This window comes from Rhinatrema bivittatum, chromosome 14, assembly GCF_901001135.1.
Source record: "Rhinatrema bivittatum chromosome 14, aRhiBiv1.1, whole genome shotgun sequence".
Taxonomy (NCBI): Eukaryota; Metazoa; Chordata; class Amphibia; order Gymnophiona; family Rhinatrematidae; genus Rhinatrema; species Rhinatrema bivittatum.
Window position 1 is genome coordinate 20,648,150 of NC_042628.1, and position 21,531 is coordinate 20,669,680.

The 21,531-nt window shown below is 48.5% G+C and overlaps 1 protein-coding gene across 2 annotated transcripts; it reads right to left on the reverse strand.

The window, feature by feature from the left end:
- Nucleotides 1–648: 648 nt before the first annotated feature.
- On the reverse strand, nucleotides 649–20,411 carry LOC115076253. 2 transcript variants are annotated; one of them, XM_029577493.1, is made up of 6 exons: nucleotides 20,261–20,411; nucleotides 12,445–12,551; nucleotides 8,454–8,525; nucleotides 8,198–8,350; nucleotides 7,064–7,199; nucleotides 649–1,206 (listed from the first exon to the last, which is right to left on the reverse strand). In XM_029577493.1, exons 4-6 carry the CDS (start codon nucleotides 8,243–8,245, stop codon nucleotides 782–784), a joined length of 609 nt encoding a protein of 202 aa, XP_029433353.1. In that variant the 5' UTR covers nucleotides 8,246–8,350; nucleotides 8,454–8,525; nucleotides 12,445–12,551; nucleotides 20,261–20,411; the 3' UTR covers nucleotides 649–781. The 2 variants fall into 2 exon arrangements, with proteins under 2 accessions (XP_029433353.1, XP_029433352.1); XM_029577492.1 differs by having other exon boundaries at nucleotides 8,198–8,525.
- Nucleotides 20,412–21,531: the final 1,120 nt, after the last annotated feature.

Here is a 21,531-nt window from a genome sequence, read left to right on the forward strand (position 1 = left end):
CTTTAACATCATGAGAGGTCTTGAACGACTAAATGTGAATCGGTTATTTACACTTTCAAATAGAAAGACTAGGGGGCATTCCATGAAGTTAGCAAGTGGTACATTTAAGACTAAATCGGAGAAAATTTTTACTCAACACAATTAAACTCTGGAATTTGTTGCCAGAAGATGTGGTTAGTGCAGTTAGTATAGCTGTGTTTAAAAAAGGATTGGATAAGTTCATGGAGAAGTCCATTCACTGCTATTAATCAAGCTGACTTAGGGAATGGCCTCTGCTATTAATTGCATCAGAAGCATGGGATCTTAGTGTTCAGGTACTTGCCAGGTTCTTATGGCCTGGATTGGCCACTGTTGGGAAACAGGATGCTGGGCTTGATGGACCCTTGGTCTGACCCAGTATGGCATGTTCTAAGGTTTATTTATATCTCTTGTGTATTATCCATATATCTTTACTTCCATCCTTTAGTCTCCCCCCCCCATCTTTTACTATTATTAGTTTCAGAGACCTCCAGTTCCATTGCTGCTGAGGAGGAAGAACTGGCCATGACGGAGGAGAAGGAGGAAGAGGCGGCGCCAGAAGGCCCACCCCCAACCCCACCCAATTTCTGGCTCCCCACCGCAGCCCCATTTCCCACCCCACCTGCCCATTTCCCGGAGTGATGAGGTGGATGAGGAGCCCTCCATTGATGCTCTGTCAGCAGTCCATGACCAGAGGAGCAAGAGGCAGCATCCGAGGCTCAAAGGGCAGTAAACACAACTGATATTGTCCATGCCTGCCACATCAGACCTTTGCTAGTGGGCGGAGGCCCGCCAGGACGGGGTCCCCCTTCTTAGCCACCGCACTGGGCCCTGCAGTATCTTGTGGGGCCTCAATATCCAATTCAGCCAGGACATGAGGGAAGAGAAGATCTAACTCATCCTTCTGAAATAGGCATAACACTTGAGGATCATCTCCGTCCATTTGTATATATGGAGTTGGATCATCCAAGTCCAGATCAAGATTAGGATCCTGAGGCGGCGGATCAGGTATGAGGGGATGGAAAGCCACGTGGACACAGGAGGACCCTTGCAGAACCCCTGGTGAGGGCCCCTGAGGGATGCCTGCAGAATCCCTGGTATCTCCTAGTCTGATCACCTTGGGTAGAGGAGAAGCTGAGGCTGGATCCTGTTGCTGGCTTAATCTTGCCAAAAGTAATTCTCTCACTCCTGTAGAATGGAATATGAAAGAGAATTGATCAGACACAACTGTTAAGCAGGCAACTATCTTTTGACTTAAGATATTTTAAGAAGGATGCACAGGAGGAAAGGTCTCCAGTTTGAAAGGTTTAAAACTTTTGGATATGGAAACATCTAATAGCTCCTATGCCCAGTAAAAGGTGGACAGAAAACCCACCTACAAAGGAAATACAGACTAATCCACAATGAGGGTAGCTGGCACTTAAATATACTTGATGGCTAGAATTCTTTTTTACTGATATTTTCTTTATAAGCTGATATCTTGCTAATATCTACATTAATCCAACACACAAAAGGCTTGATTCATCAAAAAATTTGGTCTCTGGCGGATAAAGATTGAAAAAAATGGAAACAACCATAAACAAAAGGAAAATTGGTTCTTACCTGCTAATTTCGTTCCTGTAGTACTACGGATCAGTCCAGACCGTGGGTTGAGCTTCCTGTCCAGCAGATGAGACAGACCAAAACTGAAAGGGTATCCTATATCAGGACAGAACCTACCCAGCATTCCTTCAGTATAAGACACTCAAAGCAGATATAACTCCTCAAAACAACAAAACTGATAAATTGAACAATTGAAAAATTCTGTATAAACAAAAATGCTCTTGCATAAAGATTTATTTTCATTTTCATCTGTGAGATACTTCCGGTGCCTTAAGTAAAAGAAGATTCAGGTATCCGGAAACCTGTAAAGGAAGAAAACTTTGAGCGGACGGAGCAGATCTAGCACGGGAGGGTGTCTGGACTGATCCGTGGTACTACAGGAATGAAAATTGGCAGGTAAGAACCAATTTTCCTGTCTCTGTATGTACCCAGATCCGTCCAGACCATGGGATGTACCAAAGATTCCCTAAACAGGGTGGGACCAAGAGTCCCGCTCGGAGAACCTGCCACATGAAGGAGCCGAAAACTGGAGCCTGTACATCAAGGCGGTAATGACTAGCAGAAGTATGCAGAGATAGCCAAGTAGCTGCCCTACATATTTCCTGCGGAGACACAGATTGACTCTCTGCCCAAGAAGTGACCTGAGAACGCAAGGAGTGGGCCTTTAAGCCTTCCGAAACAGATCGGCCCTTACAGATGTAAGCCAACTCAATAGCCTCCCTTTAGGAAACGTGCAATAGTGGCCTTTGAAACCTTATTACCCTCATTTGGGCCATTCCACAGGATAAATAGGTGATCCGAGATCTGGAACTCATTTGTAATGTAGTAAAACCCATTTTACATCCAGGCAGCGCAGATCATGCCCAGTTGTGTTTGCTAGGTCTTCAGAAAAGGCCCAGAGTTCTATTGACTGACGTGAAAGTAAGACACGACCTTTGGCAAGGAGGGTACAGTCTTGAGGGATACCTCTGAATCAGAAAAATGTAGAAAAGGTTCCCTGCAAGATAAAGCTTGGAGCTCTGATACCAGTCTAGTGGAACAAATGGACAATAGGAAGACTGTTTTAAGAGTCAAAGCCTTATGTGTAGCCCTCCGAAGAGAACCCAAAGAACCAAATTAAGACTACATGAGGGATAAGTAGCCCGTATCAGTGGATTCAAATGTTTGGCCCCCTTGAGGAAGCAGACTACATCCAGATGAGTCGCCAGTAACAGTAAATTGTTGCCTAAGAGGGAGCAGAGGGTGGAAACCTGCACCTGCAAGGAACTGAAAGACAAGCCCTTGGAGAGACCTTTCGGAGGAAAGAAAGAACCTGGGAAACCTGAGCCTTACGAGCAGACACCCCGAAGCAGCACATGCATTTTCAAAAACCTTCCATACCCGGACATAAGTGAGGGAGGTAGATGGCTTCCGGGCCCTCTGAGTGGATTTAACTTCCTTATATCCCTTCTTTCTCAATCTCCGCCGTTCAAGACAAGGCCGCTAGACAAAAGCGATCTGCCTGATGGAAAAATACAAAACCCTGCCGAAGAACATGGGGGAAGATGACTGAGGCAAGAGGGCCGTCCATGGTGAGGGTCACCAGATCTGCAAACCACAGTCTGTGGGGCCACTCTGGAGCCATTAGAATGACTGGACCCTGATTAAGCTCAATTCTTCTGAGCACTTTGCCCACTAGTGGCCAAGGAGGGAACAGGTACAGGAGAATGTCGTGAGGCCAGGGAAGGACCAATGCATCCACTCCTTCCGTGCAATGTTCCCTTCTGCAGCTGAAGAACCTGGGAGCTTTTGTATTGCTCAGTTGGGCCATCAGATCTAAGTGTGGGGGACCCCAACTGTGGATGATCAGCTTCACTGACAACTTCTACTCACTGGGGTCTAACTGCTGGCAACTGAAGAAATCAGCTTGAACATTCTCCTTCCCCGCAATGTGGGAAGCTGCTAAGCACTCTAGGTGACACTCCGCCCAGGTGAAGAGCTTGCTGGCTTCCAGAGCCACTAGGCTACTCCTGGTGCCTCCCCTGCCGATTGATATAAGCTACCGTGGTGGAGTTGTCTGAGAGGACCTGAACCACTTTACGATGGAGTAAAGGAAGGAAGACCTTGAGAGCCAGGTGTAACACTTGAGCTTACAATAGATTGATGTGCTAGTGAGATTTGACTGGGGACCAGTATCCCTGTATAGACTGGGTCTGGCACACTGCTCCCCAGCCGAACAGGCTGGCGTCCATTGTGACAACAATCCACTGCAGCATCTGAAGGGACACCCCCTTCAGAAGGTGGGCAGGTGAGAGCCTCCATTGCAGCTGGCAACAGTAGACTTGGAGAGAAGGAAGGGTGTCCAAAATTGCTCCAACACCAGCTTCCAGTGGGATAGCAAAGCTTTCTGTAACGGACGCATATATGCAAAAGCCCAAGGAACCAGATAGTGGAGGCCATGGACCCCAGAACCTGGAAGTAATCCCAGGCCATGGGCAGAGCAAGAGAGAGAAAAGTGTGCACTTGGTCCCTGAGTTTGAGTGCTCGTGCGTCTGGAAGGAGCACCTAGGGAACTCTAGTGTCAAATCACGCCCCCAAAAATTCCAGGGTCTGGGATGGCTGAAGCTTGCTCTTGGGAAAGTTGATTATCCACCTTAGGGAGGTCAGACAAGTTAGGACCTTGTCTACCGTCAGCTTGCAGAGAAACTCCGATTTGGCCCGGATAAGCCAATCGTCCAGGTAAGGGTGAACCAGGACTCCGTCTCAACGAAGAGAGGCCGCCACTACCACCATGACCTTGGCGAAAGTGAGCAGTGCAGTGGCAAGACTGAATAGGAGCACTCTAAACTGGAAATATTGGCCCAGGATCTCGAACCGGAGATACCGCTGATGGTCAAGACGAATCGGAATGTGCAAGTATGCCTCCATCAGGTCACATGCCAGGAATTCACCAGAGCGAACTGCTGCTATAACAGCCCTTAAGGTTTCCATTCGAGAATGGGGAACAGAGAGCCCAGTTGACTCACTTGAGATCCAAAATTGGACAAAAGGCACCTTCCTTTTTGGGAACGAGGAAATAGATGGAATATTGGCCGGACCCTTGTTCCTCCACTGGGACTGGAACTATGGCACCCAGTTCCAGCAGCCTGCTCAGGGTCTGTCGACCACAGGCCTTTCAACTGCTGCAGGGAGAGATTAAGTGAAGGTCTGGTAGGTCGAGCAAACTCTAAAGCGTAACTTTTCGATCACCTTGAGGACCCACTGATCCGAAGGGATCATGACCCATTCCTCGAGAAATAGGGACAGCCGACTACCTAAGTCTGGAACGGAGGAATGGGCCGGCCACATCTCATTGTGAGGGCTTGGCGGCAGAACCTTGGTGGGTACTGTCATGGATGGGCCGCCAGCCTTGAAACTGGGACCATGCCTGAGCCCTAGTGGAGGTGTTTAGGTGAAAGGCTCCTTGCAGCTTGATGTATCTGCGCTGTTCCCTGAAGCGAGAGTGTGACAGAAAAAAATGACCTGGACTGTTTGGGGTGGTCCTCAGGCAGCTTATGAACCTTGTTGTTGCCCAAGGATTTAATAAGCTGTTCCAGGTCCTTACCAAAAAGCAACTTACCCTTGAAGGGGGAGAGTCCTAAGGTGCAGTTAGGCAGTCTTCCAGCCATTCTGCCTCTGCAGACAGGAGGTCCCGGGTGCTGAGAAATTGTTGAACCCAGCTGAGACTTGTCCACTGCATGAGACTGCTACAGACTGTCACCCTGACTCCAAGAGCCAGAACTTCAAAGATCCTCTTGAGATGGAGCTCCAGCTTCCAATCCTATAAATCCTTTAATGCAGTGGCCCCTACCAACAGGATGGTGGCAAGTTTGGTGACTGTGGACACTGAAGCATCAACCTTAGACACTAAGCATTTCCAGGCATTGGTCCGGCAGGGGGTAAAGCTCGTCCATTGCCCTGAGACCTGATTCGGGAGACTCCCACTCCTGTAGTAGGAACTGCATAAGCATGGGGTGAAATGGAAAGGTGCACGGTGGAGCTCTTTCCTGCCATGCTGCGGGAAGACAAAGGAGTGGGGGGCTCCTCTGGAGGAATTTAATTCCCAGTTCATTCAGGACAAAAGGAATGAGCAGTTCAAGCTCCTCTCGTTGGAACAGCTGCAGAGCCCTGGGATCATCCCCGTCGACTGGTGGGTTTGGGAGTACCAAATCAGAATTCACATCCGGCTTAGGAGATGGCTGAGGGGGGTCTGGGGGATCCGGTACAGTCCTGACCCTAGCAGTGGCCTGTAAGTCTGAGGCCCTAGGACCACCCAAGGGACTTTAGGCAGGGGGGGGGATATTGTCTTCCTCCAGACTGGCCAGAAAGGACTTACGTAATAAAACAAATTCCGGAGAAAAACAATGCTGAACCTTGTCAGGCACTGGGGGGGGGGGGGGGGGGGGGGGGGGGGGTGTGTCAGAAACTGGACCTGGGGAATCCATGGGGCTGAGATTGGGCGGTGAAGGGTTAAAATTCGGTTCTGCCCGATCAGCAGGGCTTGTGTGAGAAGGGAGCTCTGGAGACAAAATGGCCACCGTTCCCACAGTTTCACACGTGGGAGCCGGCTTAGGAGCGCGTCTCACAGTCCAACCCTGAGCTGGTGATTTAGGCACTGCCCCGGAGGAACCCTCCTCTCTGGGGAGGCATGATGAACAAAGCCAGGCGCGGGAGAGCCACGAGGCAGGCAAGACAGGCAGAGAAATGCGCGGGAGGGGGGGGCACCATGCTAGCGCAGAGAAAACCAGCAGTGCCTGGCAGACCATAAGCTGAAGCAAAAGAATGAACCCTGCTTCGCTCCTTCCCCAGTAATTGTAAAGAAAATGCTGCAGATTGCCTGTGAGTCTTAATTTTTCCCCCCAAACTTTAACCAGAGTTAAAAACACTTCTCTGCTATGGGACCAGAGGCAGATACCTCAATAGGTTCAGACTAGGCAAAACAGGGGGAGTGACTGGACCACCAGTATCACCCCATGCAGACTGGCTGGAGGTCACTGGGAAAGTGGGTCCCAGGCTGAATACTCAAGGGGACAGGTCCCCCCTGGGACCCAGTAAGAGCTAGGAGACAACTTAGTCTCCTCTTGTAACTTTTCCTCTTTTTTTAATTGGAACCAACAATACTTGCTTGATCCTGTATCAACCCAGAGGGAAGAAGAGAAGAGAAATCCCCAAGGAGAAGAAAAGGAGATAAATCTAGGGAACTGCAGGTTCAACTGTCTGAATAGTCTGGAGACAGAAGGGACACAGGGTGGGCTCTGTTCTGATACAGAAAAACTGAAAGGGTATCCTATGTCTCCATCTGTTGGACAGGAGGCTCAACCCACTGTCTGGACTGATCCAGGTACATACAGGGAATAGCACCATTAACTCTGAAAGAAGGCTGAATTATTCAATTCAATATCCAAAACTTATCAGTAAATCTTACCACCGTGTACTCCCCACTGGGTAAGGAAGGGAAGATGAAAGACATCGTCCCGCGAGGCGACACTGCACAGGTATGCCAAAGACTCATCTTTTGCCTGAAACCCTTCAACTGGAGAGGTATTACAGCCCAGTATACCCTGTGGGAATAAATGTGACATTCCCTGTGTGCACATTCACCAGATGATCTCTAAGGACATGGTACTAGCTTAAACTATTTCTCCAGACAAAGTTCCTTTAAAATATTTTCCAGCAGTGATACATATTCGGGTAGATTTTAAAAGTGCTGCGCGCATAAAATACAGGGGTTACGTGCGTGGCCGGGCCTTGTGCGTGCACGCGTTTTCAAAGGGGCCCAGTTACGCACAGAAGTGCTGGGTCCAAGGAACAGGGCGGTCTGGGGGGCGGGGACAGCAGCCATTTGCTCTGTGCCAGGGAAGCGCGTGCAGGCAGTGGACTGGCGCACGCAAGTTGCTTCTGCTCCAACGGAGCAGTAAGCAACAAAACCAAAAAAAGGTATGAGAGTTTAGAGGGTGCAAACTGGGAGGGGCCCGATCTCGTCGCTGCACATTTTTCTAAAATTAGGCCCCTCTGTGCACTCCGCCTGCACAAGCATGCGGCCCACGGATTTTAACACGCGTATGCTATAAAATCGGCACATGCGCACCTTTTAAAATCTACCCCATTATTACTACTACAACTTTTAATGCAGAAGGAAGAAACACAAACCAAAGGACCTGATTCACTAAGGTTTTTCCTCTTATTCCATGTCTATGGAACAGGCCCCTAAGGGTTAATAGAGAATCCTTTTCAGATGTTCCAACTTCTAGGAAATGGAATGTTTCCCATTTTGATAATTGGAACTAATGCAATCTTTTCCATCTAAACTGAAATTGTAATATTTTGTAAAGCATAAAGTGGCCTAATTCATGTACGAGAGGATGGGCTCCAATAGTATTTAACACAAAGATTTGGAAATATATAAATATATACTATAAATCGCACACAAAAAAAAATCAATGTATGTACAGGTAAAAAGATTGAGGGAACGGTCAGAATCCGCAAACAAAAGAATTAAAGGTTTTGCTTTTAGAATCTAAAAAACATTTGCATGTACTGTTATCATGCTCTCTCATACCTCCTCCTTCACGGATGAGGAGAAAAGAAGGAACACGACCCCCTTCATTGGCTCCCCATCACTCCGCACAGAGCCGGAAACATTATAGCCAAGGACCACTAAAGAGCTAGCAGCTTGAGCATTGGAAGTGGTCACCCTCACCGTGCTGGCAGCCTGCAACATGAAATCAAGCGCTGTAACTGTCACACGGCTAGAAGGAGAGCTTGCAGCTCATTAGCCAAGTCCCAAAGTCTGTAGACGGCAACAGCTATCTAACCTCTTTCAACGTCCAGGTGGGATGGGACGCAAAAATGTCATACTCTCCAGAAGTACTTTAAAAAAGGCAAACCTGCAAGACAGAAAAATGTGGCTTTGTCTTACCTTCTTGAAAAGGTCTCAACTTTTTCAAAATATTCACAAGAGTGCTCTGTTTGCACAGGATGTATCCCAGGTAGATAAAATTAATTAAAAACAACCTTGTTTTGGCTAATTATTGTACATGGCTGGGCAGTTCTGCAGATGGGTAGGCTAGATAGGTCAAATAAGTCTTTCCTGCAGTCTCATTTCTATTCTTCTACAAAGTAAAAGAGTAATAGCAATTTCTGAATTTTCCATTAAGAGGATACAGAAAGCCTAACTTTCAAACCTCTCTGCGGTATCGGCATAAATGGAGATTCTTCCTAGTATTTTTACCAACCGTGCAACAGCACAGCTCTACACTGAAAGTGCACGTTGCATTACACGTGAAAATTTGCAAAGGTATGAAAGCATTTAATTTCTCTATTTAACACATGCATGTATAAAATCCCTTATTTACATGCAGAGGAAGCTATTTTATAAACTACGTGCATATGCCATTTTATAAAATACTTTCTTGCATGCATACCTGAACTCAGTTTGCAGATACCTCTGCCAGTTCACCAGGAAACACCCCCCACCCCAAGTCAGTTAGTAAGTGTAAAAGTGTATGAACAAGTGTATGTGAATGACCTATAAAACAGCCACATGTACTTCATGACCCCACCCCAGAACACTCCTAGACCATCCCTTTTATGAGCCAGTAAATGTGTGCACAAAACCCAACACTCATGTTTGATGTTTATAGTATAGCATGTGCATGGAATATATGCTATTTTTATGCATGGAACCCCTTTGAAAAAAAAAAAAAAAAAACACGAAAGTGGTGATGGATTTGTATAATCAGCAATTTAATGGCACAAGAACATACCATACTGGGTGAGACCAAGGGTCCATCAAGCCCAGCATCCCGTTTCCAACAGTGGCCAATCCAGGCCATAAGAACCTGGCAAGTACCCAAAAATTAAGTCTGTTTCATGTTACTGTTGCTAGTAATAGCAGTGGCTATTTTCTAAGTCAAATTAATAGCAGGTAATGGACTTCTCCAAGAACTTATCCAATCCTTTTTTTAAACACAGCTATACTAACTGCACTAACCACATCCTTTGGCAACAAGTTCCAGAGTTTAATTGTGCATTGAGTGAAAAACTTTCTCCGATTAGTTTTAAATGTGCCACACACTAACTTCATGGAGTGCCCCCTAGTCTATTATCTGAAAGAGTAAATAACCGATTCACATCTACCCCTTCTAGACCTCATGATTTTAAGCATCTCTATCATATCCCCCCTCAGCCAACTCTTCTCCAAGCTGAAAAGTCTAACTCTTCAGCCTTTCCTCATAGGGGAGCTGTTCCATTCCCCTTATTTTGGTAGCCCTTCTCTGTACCTTCTCCATCGCAATTATCTTTTTTGAGATTAGGTGACTAGAATTGTACACAGTATTCAAGGTGCGGTCACTAGGCACTTTAAGACTCCTAAATCATCATTGTCTGAACTTGTTAAAAGCAGATCTCTAACAGTTACAGTTATGCAGAGCTTCCAAAACCTGCTCAGGACATGGAAATGAGTATGCAGGAGGTAGATCTGCCTATGCAGTGGTACATGTGGACACCAACGATATAGGAAAATGTGGGAAAGGGGGGATCTGGAAGCCAAATTTAGGATTTTAGGTAGAAAGCTGAAATCCAGAACCTCCAGGGTGGCATTCTCTGAAACGCTTCCTGTTCTACATGCAGGCAGAGCTCCAGAGTTTCAATGCGTGGATGAGACGATGGTGCAGGGAAGAGGGATTCAGCTTTGTAAGGAACTGGGGAAACGGGAGACTTTTCCGAAAGGTTGGACTCCACCTTAACCAGAGTGGAACCAAGTTGCTGGCACTAACTTTCAAAAAGGAGATAGAGCTGCTTTTAAACTAGAACAAGGGGGAAAGCAGACAGTCACTCAGCAGTGCATGGTTCGGAGAAGTGAATCCTTGAAGGACATTAATGAACAGGAGAGTTAGGGCATCCCAACAGAGGTTTCATTAAAAGCAAATAGTCCATGTGCCTATATCTAAAAAAATCACCAAAGCTAATGATTTCTAAATTATCCCTAAAGACTGAAAAGCAGGTTTTTAATACAAACAAAAAACACACTTTGAAATGTCCAACAGGATAAAGATCATACAAGAGACTAAATGCTCAGTAGAATCTATATGGGTAGAAATCCCATGTGTGTTGGGTAAGAGTATAGTGATAGGAGTATACTACCGTCCACTGGACAAAATGGTCAGACAGATGATGAAATGCTAAGAGAAATCAGGGAAGCTAACCAATTTGGCAGTGCAATAATAATGGGAGATTTCAATTACCCCAATATTGATTGGGTAAATGTAACATCAGGACTTGTAGAGACAAAGTTCCTGTATGTAATAAATGACTGCTTCATGGAGCAATTGGTTCAGGAACCAACAAGAGAGGGAGCTATTTTAGATTTAATTCTTAGTGGAACAGGATTTGGTGAGAGGTAACTGTGGTGGGGCCACTTGGCAACAGTGATCACAACATGATCAAATTTAAACTAATAACTGGAAGGGGGACAATAAGTAAATCTGCAGCTCTAACACTAAACTTTCAAAAGGGAAACTGATAAAATGAGGAAAATAGTTAGAAAAAAATGAAAGGTGCAGCTGCAAAGGTTAAAAGTGTTCAACAGGCATGGACATTGTTTAAAAACACAATCCTAGAGGCACAGTCCCTATGTATATGATCTGGAAAGGAATATGACAAGTGAGGTTATCAAATTTGTGGATGATACAAAATTATTCAGAGTAGTTAGATCACAAGCAGACTGATACATTACAGGAGGACCTTGCAAGACTGGAAGACTGGGCATCCAAATGGCAGATGAAATTTAATGTGGACAAGTGCACGGTGTTGCATATAGGGAAAAATAACCCTTGCTGTAGTTACACAATGTTAGGTTCCATATTAGGAACTACCACCCAGGAAAAACGATCTAGGCATCATAGTGGATAATACTTTAAAATAGTCAGCTCAGTGTGCTGCAGCAGTCAAAAAAGCAAACAGAATGTTTGGAATATTAGGAAGGGAATGGTTAATAAAAAACGGAAAGTGTCATAATGCCTATGTATTGCTCCATGGTGAGACCACACCTTGAATACTGTGTACAATTCTGGTCACCGCATCTCAAAAAAGATATAGTTGCGATGAAAAAGGTACAGAGAAGGGCAACCAAAATGATAAAGGGGATGGAACAGCTCCCCTATGAGGGAAGGCTGAAGTGGTTAGGGCTGTTCAGCTTGAGAAGAGACGGCTGAGGGGGATATGATAAAGGTCTTTAAGATCATGAGAGGTCTTGAACGAGTACATGTGACTCAGTTATTTACACTTTCAAATAATAGAAGGACTAGGGGGCATTCCATCAAGTTAGCAAGTAACATTTAAGACTAATCAGAGAAAATTTTTTCACTCAACGCACAATAAAGCTCTGGAATTTGTTGCCAGAGGATGTGGTTAGGGCAGCTGGGTTCAAAAAAGGTTTGGATAAGTTCTTGGAGGAGAAGTCCATTAACGGCTATTAATCAAGTTTACTTAGGGAATAGCCACCTCTATTAGTTGCATCAGTAGCATGGTTAATTGCCAGGTTCTTGTGGCCTGGTTTGGCCTCTGTTGGAAACAGGATGCTGGGCTTGATGGACCCTTGGTCTGACCCAGCATGCCAATTTCTTATGTTCTTATGCTGGGTTCCAATCATGCAAAATTTCTATCATACATATTCATTACGGATAGCTTGAAAACACAACAGGCTGAAGGATCCCCTGAGTGGGTATGGGAAGCCCTGCATTTGCATGCAACATTTAACATTTTCCTCCACACATGAAAATGCCTGTTAGAAACAAAATCACTCACATCCCTCCCGGCTGAGTTGCAGTGGTCTGAATGACAGTCTCTGTTCCAGCCTTTCATAGTGCAACCTGGACGCCAGCAGGGCCTAAATTCTGACCTTTACTGAGTACCTGTAAAATGTTACACAATTCAAACTTTCCCAGAAAAAGATAGCACAGCATTCCTATTAAAACAGGATAGCCACCCGAGAGCTCCAAAACCCACAACCATCAGAGTTTAATAACTGTTAAACAAAAAAAACCTCATGCAAGTACCAGAGTGGCCAAAATTAAACAAAAATCCTACCAAAAAGAAAATTAGGTCTTACCTTAGTTAATTTTCGTTCCTGTAGTACCACGGATCAGTCCAGACTCCTGGGTTTTGCCCCCCAAGTTTACAAACAAAACTCCGCCTATATCTAGGCTGGTGCCACCTACAGTCTGGCAGTCTTACTTAATGTCAAAGCAGATGAAGCCCCCAAAATCACTACAAACGAACTATATACAGGAACCTACCAACCAAACTAACTGCTCAACTATCCCCCAAATGGGACCAGAACCAGAGCCATCGATAACGAAGAAAAAAGAGACAATAGAGACAGAATGGACAGAAAGAAACCATACCGTCCGCAGACCGGATTCTCATACCGAACAGTAGACTCGCCGGGCGGGATTCTGGACTGATCCGTGGTACTACAGGAACGAAAATTAACTAAGGTAAGACCTAATTTTCTTTTCCCTGTACGTACCCGGATCAGTCCAGACTCCTGGGATGTACCAGAGCTACCTTAACTAGGGTGGGATCCGGAGAGTCCCGCTCTGAGCACCCCTGCCCCGAAACCGCCGGTACCCGGTGCACGCACATCAAGGCGATAATGACGAGCAAAGGTATGCAACGACCTCCAAGTTGCCGCTTTACAAATGTCTTCCGCCGAAACCTGACTGCACTCCGCCCAGGAGGCAGCCTGAGAACGCGTAGAATGAGCCTTAAGCCCCACCGGAACCGACTTGCCCTGCAGCAGATATGCGGAACCAATGGCCTCCTTCAACCAGCGCGCAATGGTAGTCTTGGAAGCCGCCTGACCGCGTCGAGGACCGCCCCACAAGACAAAAAGATGATCCGATCTCCGAAAGGGGTTCGTCACCTCTAGATAACCTAAAAGGGCTCTCCTCACGTCTAGCCGCCGCAAATCTCGATAATTCGGAAGCGACTTATCGGCCTCAGAAAACGCAGGCAACTCCACCGACTGGTTGAGATGAAAAGCCGAGACCACCTTAGGCAAGAAGGAAGGCACCGTACGAAGCGACACCCCCCGAATCCGTAATCCTCAAGAAAGGTTCCCGACAAGACAAGGCTTGAAGCTCCGACACCCTCCTCGCCGACGCCACAGCCACCAGAAAAACCACCTTCAGTGTCAAGTCTTTCACTGTAGCTCCGCGGATAGGCTCGAAGGGAGCGGAACATAAGGCCTTCAGCACCAGATTCAAACTCCACGAAGGACACGGAGAACGGAACGGAGGACGTAAAAGCTTAGCGCCCCGGAGGAGGAAACGAACGACGTCCGGGTGCGCAGACAACGCCACCCCCGTGGACCTGCCCGCGCAGCAAGGCAAGTGCCGCTACTTGCACCCTAAGCGAACTGCAAGACAAGCCTTTCGCCAAACCATCCTGGAGGAAAAGCAACACCTCTGGCACCGAGGCCCGCGTAGGCCGAATAGCCTGTGCCAGGCACCATGTCTCAAAAATCGTCCATACTCGCACATACGCCAGAGATGTGGAAGGCTTGCGCGACCGTAACAGCGTTGTGACCACCGCATCAGAATAACCCCGTTTCTTCAACCTACGCCTCTCAAAAGCCATGCCGCTAGACAGAAGCATTCGACCTGGTCGAAACAAACGGGCCCCTGATGTAGCAGGTCCGGCACATACGGAAACCGCAGGGGAGGCCCCAGCGCCAAGTTCTGAAGATCCGCGAACCACGGCCGCCGCGGCCACTCGGGTGCGACTAGAATCACGGGCGACGGGTGAAGTTCGATGCGCCTCAGCGTCCGACCGATGAGGGGCCACGGAGGAAACACATAGAGGAGCACCCCTGTCGGCCAAGGCAACGCGAGGGCGTCGACTCCCTCCGCCCCCGTCTCCCGGCGACGGGCAAAAAACCGCGGCGCTTTGGCATTTTTGAACGTCGCCATCAGGTCTAGCACAGGTGTTCCCCACCTGGCACAAAGGCTTCGAAACGCCACGTCCGCGAGTTCCCATTCGCCTGGATCCAGCCGATGTCGACTCAGAAAGTCCGCCTGAACGTTTTCCACGCCCGCAATGTGCGACGCCGCTATGCATTGCAGATGCCGTTCAGCCCATGCCATCAACTGTCATGCCTCGGCGGCCACTGGTAGACTTCTGGTGCCGCCTTGCCGGTTGATGTACGCCACCGTGGTCGCATTGTCCGACAGAATCCTGACCGCTCGGCCTCTTACCAACGACAAGAACTCCCGCAGGGCTAACCTCACTGCCCTGGTCTCCAACCGATTGATGGACCACGTCGCCTCCGTCGGGGACCAGGTGCCCTGCACCGAACTCCGGAGACACACCGCGCCCCAGCCGTACAGACTGGCATCCGTGGTGACCACCGTCCACGAGGGCACAGTCAGCGATATGCCCTTGGTCAAGTTGCCGGTACAGAGCCACCAGGCCATGCTGGAACGAGCCGAATGTGGCAGCGGCAACGGAAGATGGAACTGCTCCGACACCGGATTCCAGCGGGAGAGTAAGGCCAATTGCAAAGGCCGCATATGCGCGAACGCCCAAGGAACCAATTCCCGCGTGGACGTCATGGACCCTACCATTTGTAGGTAGTCCCAGACGACCGGCATGGGCTTGGCCAACAACTGCCTGGCTTGGCACTGCAATTTGACTCTGCGCTCCTGCGTCAGATATACCATGCCCCGCCGAGTGTCGAACAACGCTCCCAAAAACTCCAGGGATTGCGACGGTTCCAGCTGACTCTTGGCCCGATTGATTACCCAGCCAAGGTTCTGCAACAAATCGACCACTCGCTGTACCGCCAACCGACAGAGACGCTCGGACTTCGCCCGAATCAACCAATCGTCCAGATACGGATGCACCAGACACCCTTCCTTGCGAAGATGAGCCGCTACCACCACCATGATCTTTGTAAAGGTTCTTGGGGCTGTCGCCAGCCCGAATGGCAGCGCTTGGAACTGGAAATGCTGCCCCAACACTGCGAACCGCAGGTAGCGTTGGTGGTCCGCGCGGATTCCGACGTGCAGATACGCCTCCGTGAGATCCAGAGTCGCGAGAAACTCTCCTTGTCTCACGGACGCGATGACCGATCTTAGCGTCTCCATGCGAAACCTTGGGACCCGCAAGCACCTGTTGACGCCCTTGAGGTCGAGGATCGGACGAAACGTGCCCTCTTTCTTTGGCACCAGGAAGTAAATGGAATACCTGCCGCCGCGCAGCTCGCGGAACGGCACCGGCACGATCGCGCCTAGGGCTAACAGATGCCGGATTGTGCCCCGGAACGCCTGACGCTTCTCTGAGAACCCGCATGGCGACACCATGAAACAGGGAAGGGGCCGCTGTGCAAAATCTAACGCGTAGCCGCGACTTATCACATCCAGCACCCACTGATCCGACGTGATCTTGGCCCACTCCCTGGCAAACTGCATCAACCTGCCGCCGATCACCGGCACCGGAGAGTGGGCCGGCCGCCCATCATTGTGGCAGCTTCCCGCCCGGGGTTCCGGACCCGGTCCCGGGTCTGCCAAACCGGCGGCCACGAAAGGACTGCGTGTACGACTGCTGCCTAGCCGCATTGTGGCGAAAAGAGGAGACCGACCCTCGCGCATTACGGGGCCGACGACCCCCACGGAATCTACCTCGCGTGGACGGCGTCCCCCTCGATCGCGGCCTGTCCTCCGGCAGCCGATGTATCTTGTTCTCGCCCAAAGACTCTATCAAATCCTCCAGTTCCTTACCAAACAGTAACTTTCCCTTAAACGGCAACGAACCTAACCGAGCCTTCGACGAAACGTCCGCCGCCCAATGGCAGAGCCACAACAAACGCCGAGCCGACACCGCGGAGACCATCGCCCGTGCCGACGAACGGAGCAAGTCATGAAAGGCATCCGCGCTATAGGCAATCACCGCCTCCAGACGAGTCGCCTGCAGCGCTTCCTCCTGCGACAGACCTTCGTTAGCAGAAAGCTGCTGGGCCCACCTGAGCCCTGCACGGAGAGAGAAACCGCTACAGATCGCCGCCCTTACACCGAGCGCGGAGACTTCAAAAATCTTCTTAAGCTGCACTTCCAGCTTACGATCCTGCAAATCCTTGAGAGCTGTACCTCCTGTTACCGGGATGGTGGTCCTTTTGGTGACCGCCGCCACCGCCGAATCTAGTTTTGGAATCTTAAACAGCTCAAGCGCATCCTCTGTCAGGGGATAAAGCTTATCCATGGCCTTGGCCACCTTCAACCCCAGATCAGGAGTGTCCCATTCCTTAAAAAGTAAGTCGGACACCGAAAAATGCAATGGAAACGCCGTCGGCGGTCCCCTCAGCCCCAACACCACGGGGTCTGTACGCCCTAAGCGAGATTCCGGTCGTGGCAAATCTATCGCCAATTCCTCGAGGATCGCCGGAATCAATGGCGCCAATTCATCGCGCCGAAATAGACGCACCACCTTGGGGTCATCCCCCTCCGTGGCGTGGAGACCACTCGCCCCACTGGCTCCCTGATCCCCTTCTCCGTCAATGCCTCGCGGCTGTGACTGCGGATCCGGATCCAGTTCCTCCGGATCCCCGGATTCGGACTCCGTCTCGGCATCCCCCCGTGGAGCCCCCAAACGGAGCGGGCGTGCTCCCCCGGGGGATCCGAGACCGGGAGGGACCGGGCGCTTCTCTTAGGGTCCGGCCCCCGAACCAAATCCGGCGCTCCCCGCGATCTTTTCCTGGCCTGCCTGCTAGCCTTAAAGGCCTTATGCATTACCAGCACGAATTCTGACGAAAAAGAGTCAGAGGAGCTGCGATCCGGGTCCTCCTCCGGATCGCTAAGAGCAGGAGTCTGGTCCCCCTCGGGGACCTGCCTCTGTGGGGACAGAGCGGGGAGGAACGTCCTTCGGTCTCCCCGGCGACGGGGGCGCCTCGCAACCTGGCCCTGCCGAGCCCAAAATGGCGGGTTTTCCCGCCGCTGAAATCGCCGCTGCCAAAATGGCGGCCGTTCCCGCGCTTCGCGGGAACGGACCTGTTACAGCCCCCGATCTACGTCCCGAAGCCTCCGGCAGCCGCTGCCCCTCTGCGCTAGCGCCCGTCGAACCGCCCTCGCCGCCCGAGACGCAGCCTGAACAAAGGCTGTCCCGGGATAGGCGACGGGCCGCCCCGCAGGCCCTGCAGACCGGCCGCCGCGGCATGCTCCCCCAAGCAGAGCAGAAAACAACAAACGCAGCTACCCGCGGCGCCGATCCCGTTCCCCCTCGCGAACCAACGAGCAGGAGAGAAGAGGGAAAGCAAGAGAGACAGCACAGAAAACAAACCAAGTAAATAAAATTTTTTTTTTTTTTTTTTTTTACCGTTCGCCACCGGCTCCGGGACCACCTGGGGGGAGTGACCCGAGCTCCCCGGTATCACCCCCAGGCTAGGAACGCTGGCAAGGGCCCTCAGCCCACCCTCAGCGAGCTCAACTCCCAGGAGGGAAGGCCCCCGCGGGACCTCACCCCACCCCGGGAGGAGACAAGTTCGGACCTGCAGGCAATCAACTGCGGTCCGAGCCTCACAATTTTCTACCAGTCAAAAAAAAACAACTAAGAAAAGTAAACTCAAACCTCTTTTTTTTTTTTTTTTTTTTTTTTAACTAGGCCTCAGCTCAGACTGCAGGTTTTGCACCCTCTCCACCTGCTAGGAGACAGAAGAAGACTGCCAGACTGTAGGTGGCACCAGCCTAGATATAGGCGGAGTTTTGTTTGTAAACTTCTGTCTCCATCTGCTAGAGGGGGGGCAAAACCCAGGAGTCTGGACTGATCCAGGTACGTACAGGGAATACCACTTTCTGTTTCATTACCATTTTTTGATGGAGAATAGGACTGCAGAGAAAAGATGCATGCTCTTGGCCAGATAGTATACAACTTGACCACAAATCTCAGTAGATTACTATATTTTACATTAAATGTAGTCTAAACTATTGTTCCTTGTATGTGAAAGGTAAATGAAATCAGATGGATGTAGATGTGCAAATGCAATCCAACCACCAACTTGGCCTCCAGCACCTACAAATGACAGCACAGCCTCTGTGTAGGCAAAACAATTTATCGGACATTTGCTCTATTACTTTTCACACAAAGAGGTGAATAATGCAGTCAAGCTCTGCAAGTCTAAGCCTATGACATTGTGACAGTGTTAAAAACAGTTATACATGTGCATTCAGGCTGCTAGTCAGGTAATTAATGTAAAGATTAGTACGTCAAAAAGAAGTCCAGCCTATAAATTCTGGAAGGCCTTCCATTTCATTAAAAATTACTTTATATTGATTCTATCATATTTGATGTATCTGTCAACAGATAAGGCCTTCATCTACCTGCTTGCTCCCTCTTGACTGCCCCCCGTAACTGTCACAAGCATGCTTGACATCTCAGGTTTTGGCTGTTGGCACCTTCACTGGTAGGCGATTCAGAGTGTCTAACCCCTCAGTAAAAGAAGTTTCTATGTATATAGTGGCATATTACACTCCAATTCTCCAAGATATTTACCAAATAATCCCCAAAAGATGGGACAGCATGCAGGGGGTGGGGGGAGAGAGATACTGGTACTAATACTGGGGGACCATACAGGGTCAGAGAACAAGTCTGCATGCAGCTATTCAAAGTTTGCTAGTACTAGGTTTGCCACCTGGCTCCATGTCATAAAGGAACAGGCTAATCCACTCCAGACTTATATTACTGCATGCAGGAATTTATAATTCTGATTTGCTTAGGTAAATCAAAGGACAATCAATAAAACCAGGACTGGATTTTCATATTCTTTATTACATGGAGCATGCTAGAACCTAGACTTTAGCTCAGAAGAACTCTTGGGAGGGGGGGGGGGGGGGGGAGAGAAATAAAATTGGTGGATTGCCATGGTTTCAGCTAACCTGAGCACAACTAGCTAATCCCACAAAGACCTTCTGACACACAGAGCACGTTATACTAAAGGGCTTTCCCATTTTGAGTCTAGCTGACCTATACAGTATATTTGGTTGAACAAAGTTACTTTCTAATAAACAAGTTTTAAAATTATCCTGAATGCAGTTTAAGTCACACTAAATTGTAAGATACACTTACAAAATTTACCTCTCAAAATAAATCAAATGAACTTAACATGCTATATACACTTTGCCTGTAAAACAGGGCTTCCCAAACCTGCCCCGAGGACCCCACAGCCAGTCGGGTTTTCAGAATATCCACAATGAATATACAGGACATAAATGTGCATATACTGACTGTTCATGATATGCAAGTTTATCTCCCTCATATTCATAGTGCATATCCTGAAAACCTGAATGGCTGTAGGGGTCCCCAGCACAGATTCGGGAAACCCTATTGCAAGATGTAACAAAGATGCAACAATAACAAAGCCCTAATATGAAAACTAGAACACACATGGTTAAGAAAGAATAAGCCACTAAAGAATGCTAAATCAATAAAACCTCATGTTGCTCCCAAAACTCCTAATAAAATATAGGTTTCCCCGTTCCTTTTTACCCTCAGAATCCCCTAACAGAAAGGCCCCGGTCCGGTCATTACTGTCATGCACGCCTGCCCCCGACCGCAGGCGGGTCGCGCTTACCTCTCTCAAAGGTGTAATTAAACTCCACCTCGGACTTCACGAGCCCGCCACCGCCAGCAGGAGGGTTGCCGGCCACCACAAGCCCATCTCCCCCGGTTACTATGCGGAGCTCCGAATCCGCCCCAGCACGAACTACACGCTGCCAGCAACTGCCCCGCTTCCTCGTTTCAAATATACCACGTGCCCGCCCGGCGCCTGCGCGCTGGGCCTCACTTCCGGCTCGCCCAACCCCGCCCAGCCTGACGCCAGGTTACTATGGAGACCGCTGTAAAGCCTGCGCCCCCTAAAATGCACAGGCACTGAAGTATATGTAGTACGTCCTGTGCTCGTGGAGCTGGCATTATATTATATATTATTTACTCTCAAAGTATCAGGGTTGCCTGTTATCACTGTTAAGTAATGTTTCTTAAAAAAAAAAGAAAGTAAAAATGACTGGCAATAGAAAAGAAACAAATAAAGATATGTGTGTAAAAATGATTTCATGCCAGTAAAAACATTATGAATAGCGGGCCATGACTCTGCTAGGTTGTAGTATGTGGGAATCAAGAGCTATGTCTTGGTGTGACTCTCTGCATAGTAAATCCAGCTATGCACAAAATGGAAATGGTCAACAATGTCAGTAAAAAAGTTGTCTAAAAATGTGGAAGAGAGTAAAAAGCAAAACAAAACATAAATTGGCAACCCTGCATGGTATACATTTTTATTAGCATCTTACACAATGTGTCCTCATAGGACAGCAACTACCTTTTTGGCCAAGTCATTCATCTCCAAATTTCAATGGTATCACAATGAGACAACCATAAAGTCATCAGAATTCAGTCATTAATGTTAATAGTTCAGCGGATTATTGTAGGAGCCAGAATCCTCTGAACAATCGTTGAATGAGAAAAACTGAAAATCTCTTATTAACAACGCCAGCATTGAAACGCATTGAAACGCACAACCATATTGAATGTACTAACATTTGATACGCAATGGCATGCACTACGCACTTACGTACTGACATTCAGTGAAATGCACTACCATTTTGTAATAATATTTTGTACTGTATTAATAAGATTTGCTGCTATAAAATGTCCATCATATCATGTCTGTAAAATGACGTATACAATGGTCTGATCATAAGCTACACCTACTTAAAAGAATGTATAAAAGTCTACTCCCCACGGGGAGGGGCATGCAGTTGTTCTAAGCCTTTGTCTTAGCTGCATCTTGCTGGCAATAAAAGTCTATCTTTGCGGATCAGTTGTCTGGACCTCTTTCCTGCCTCA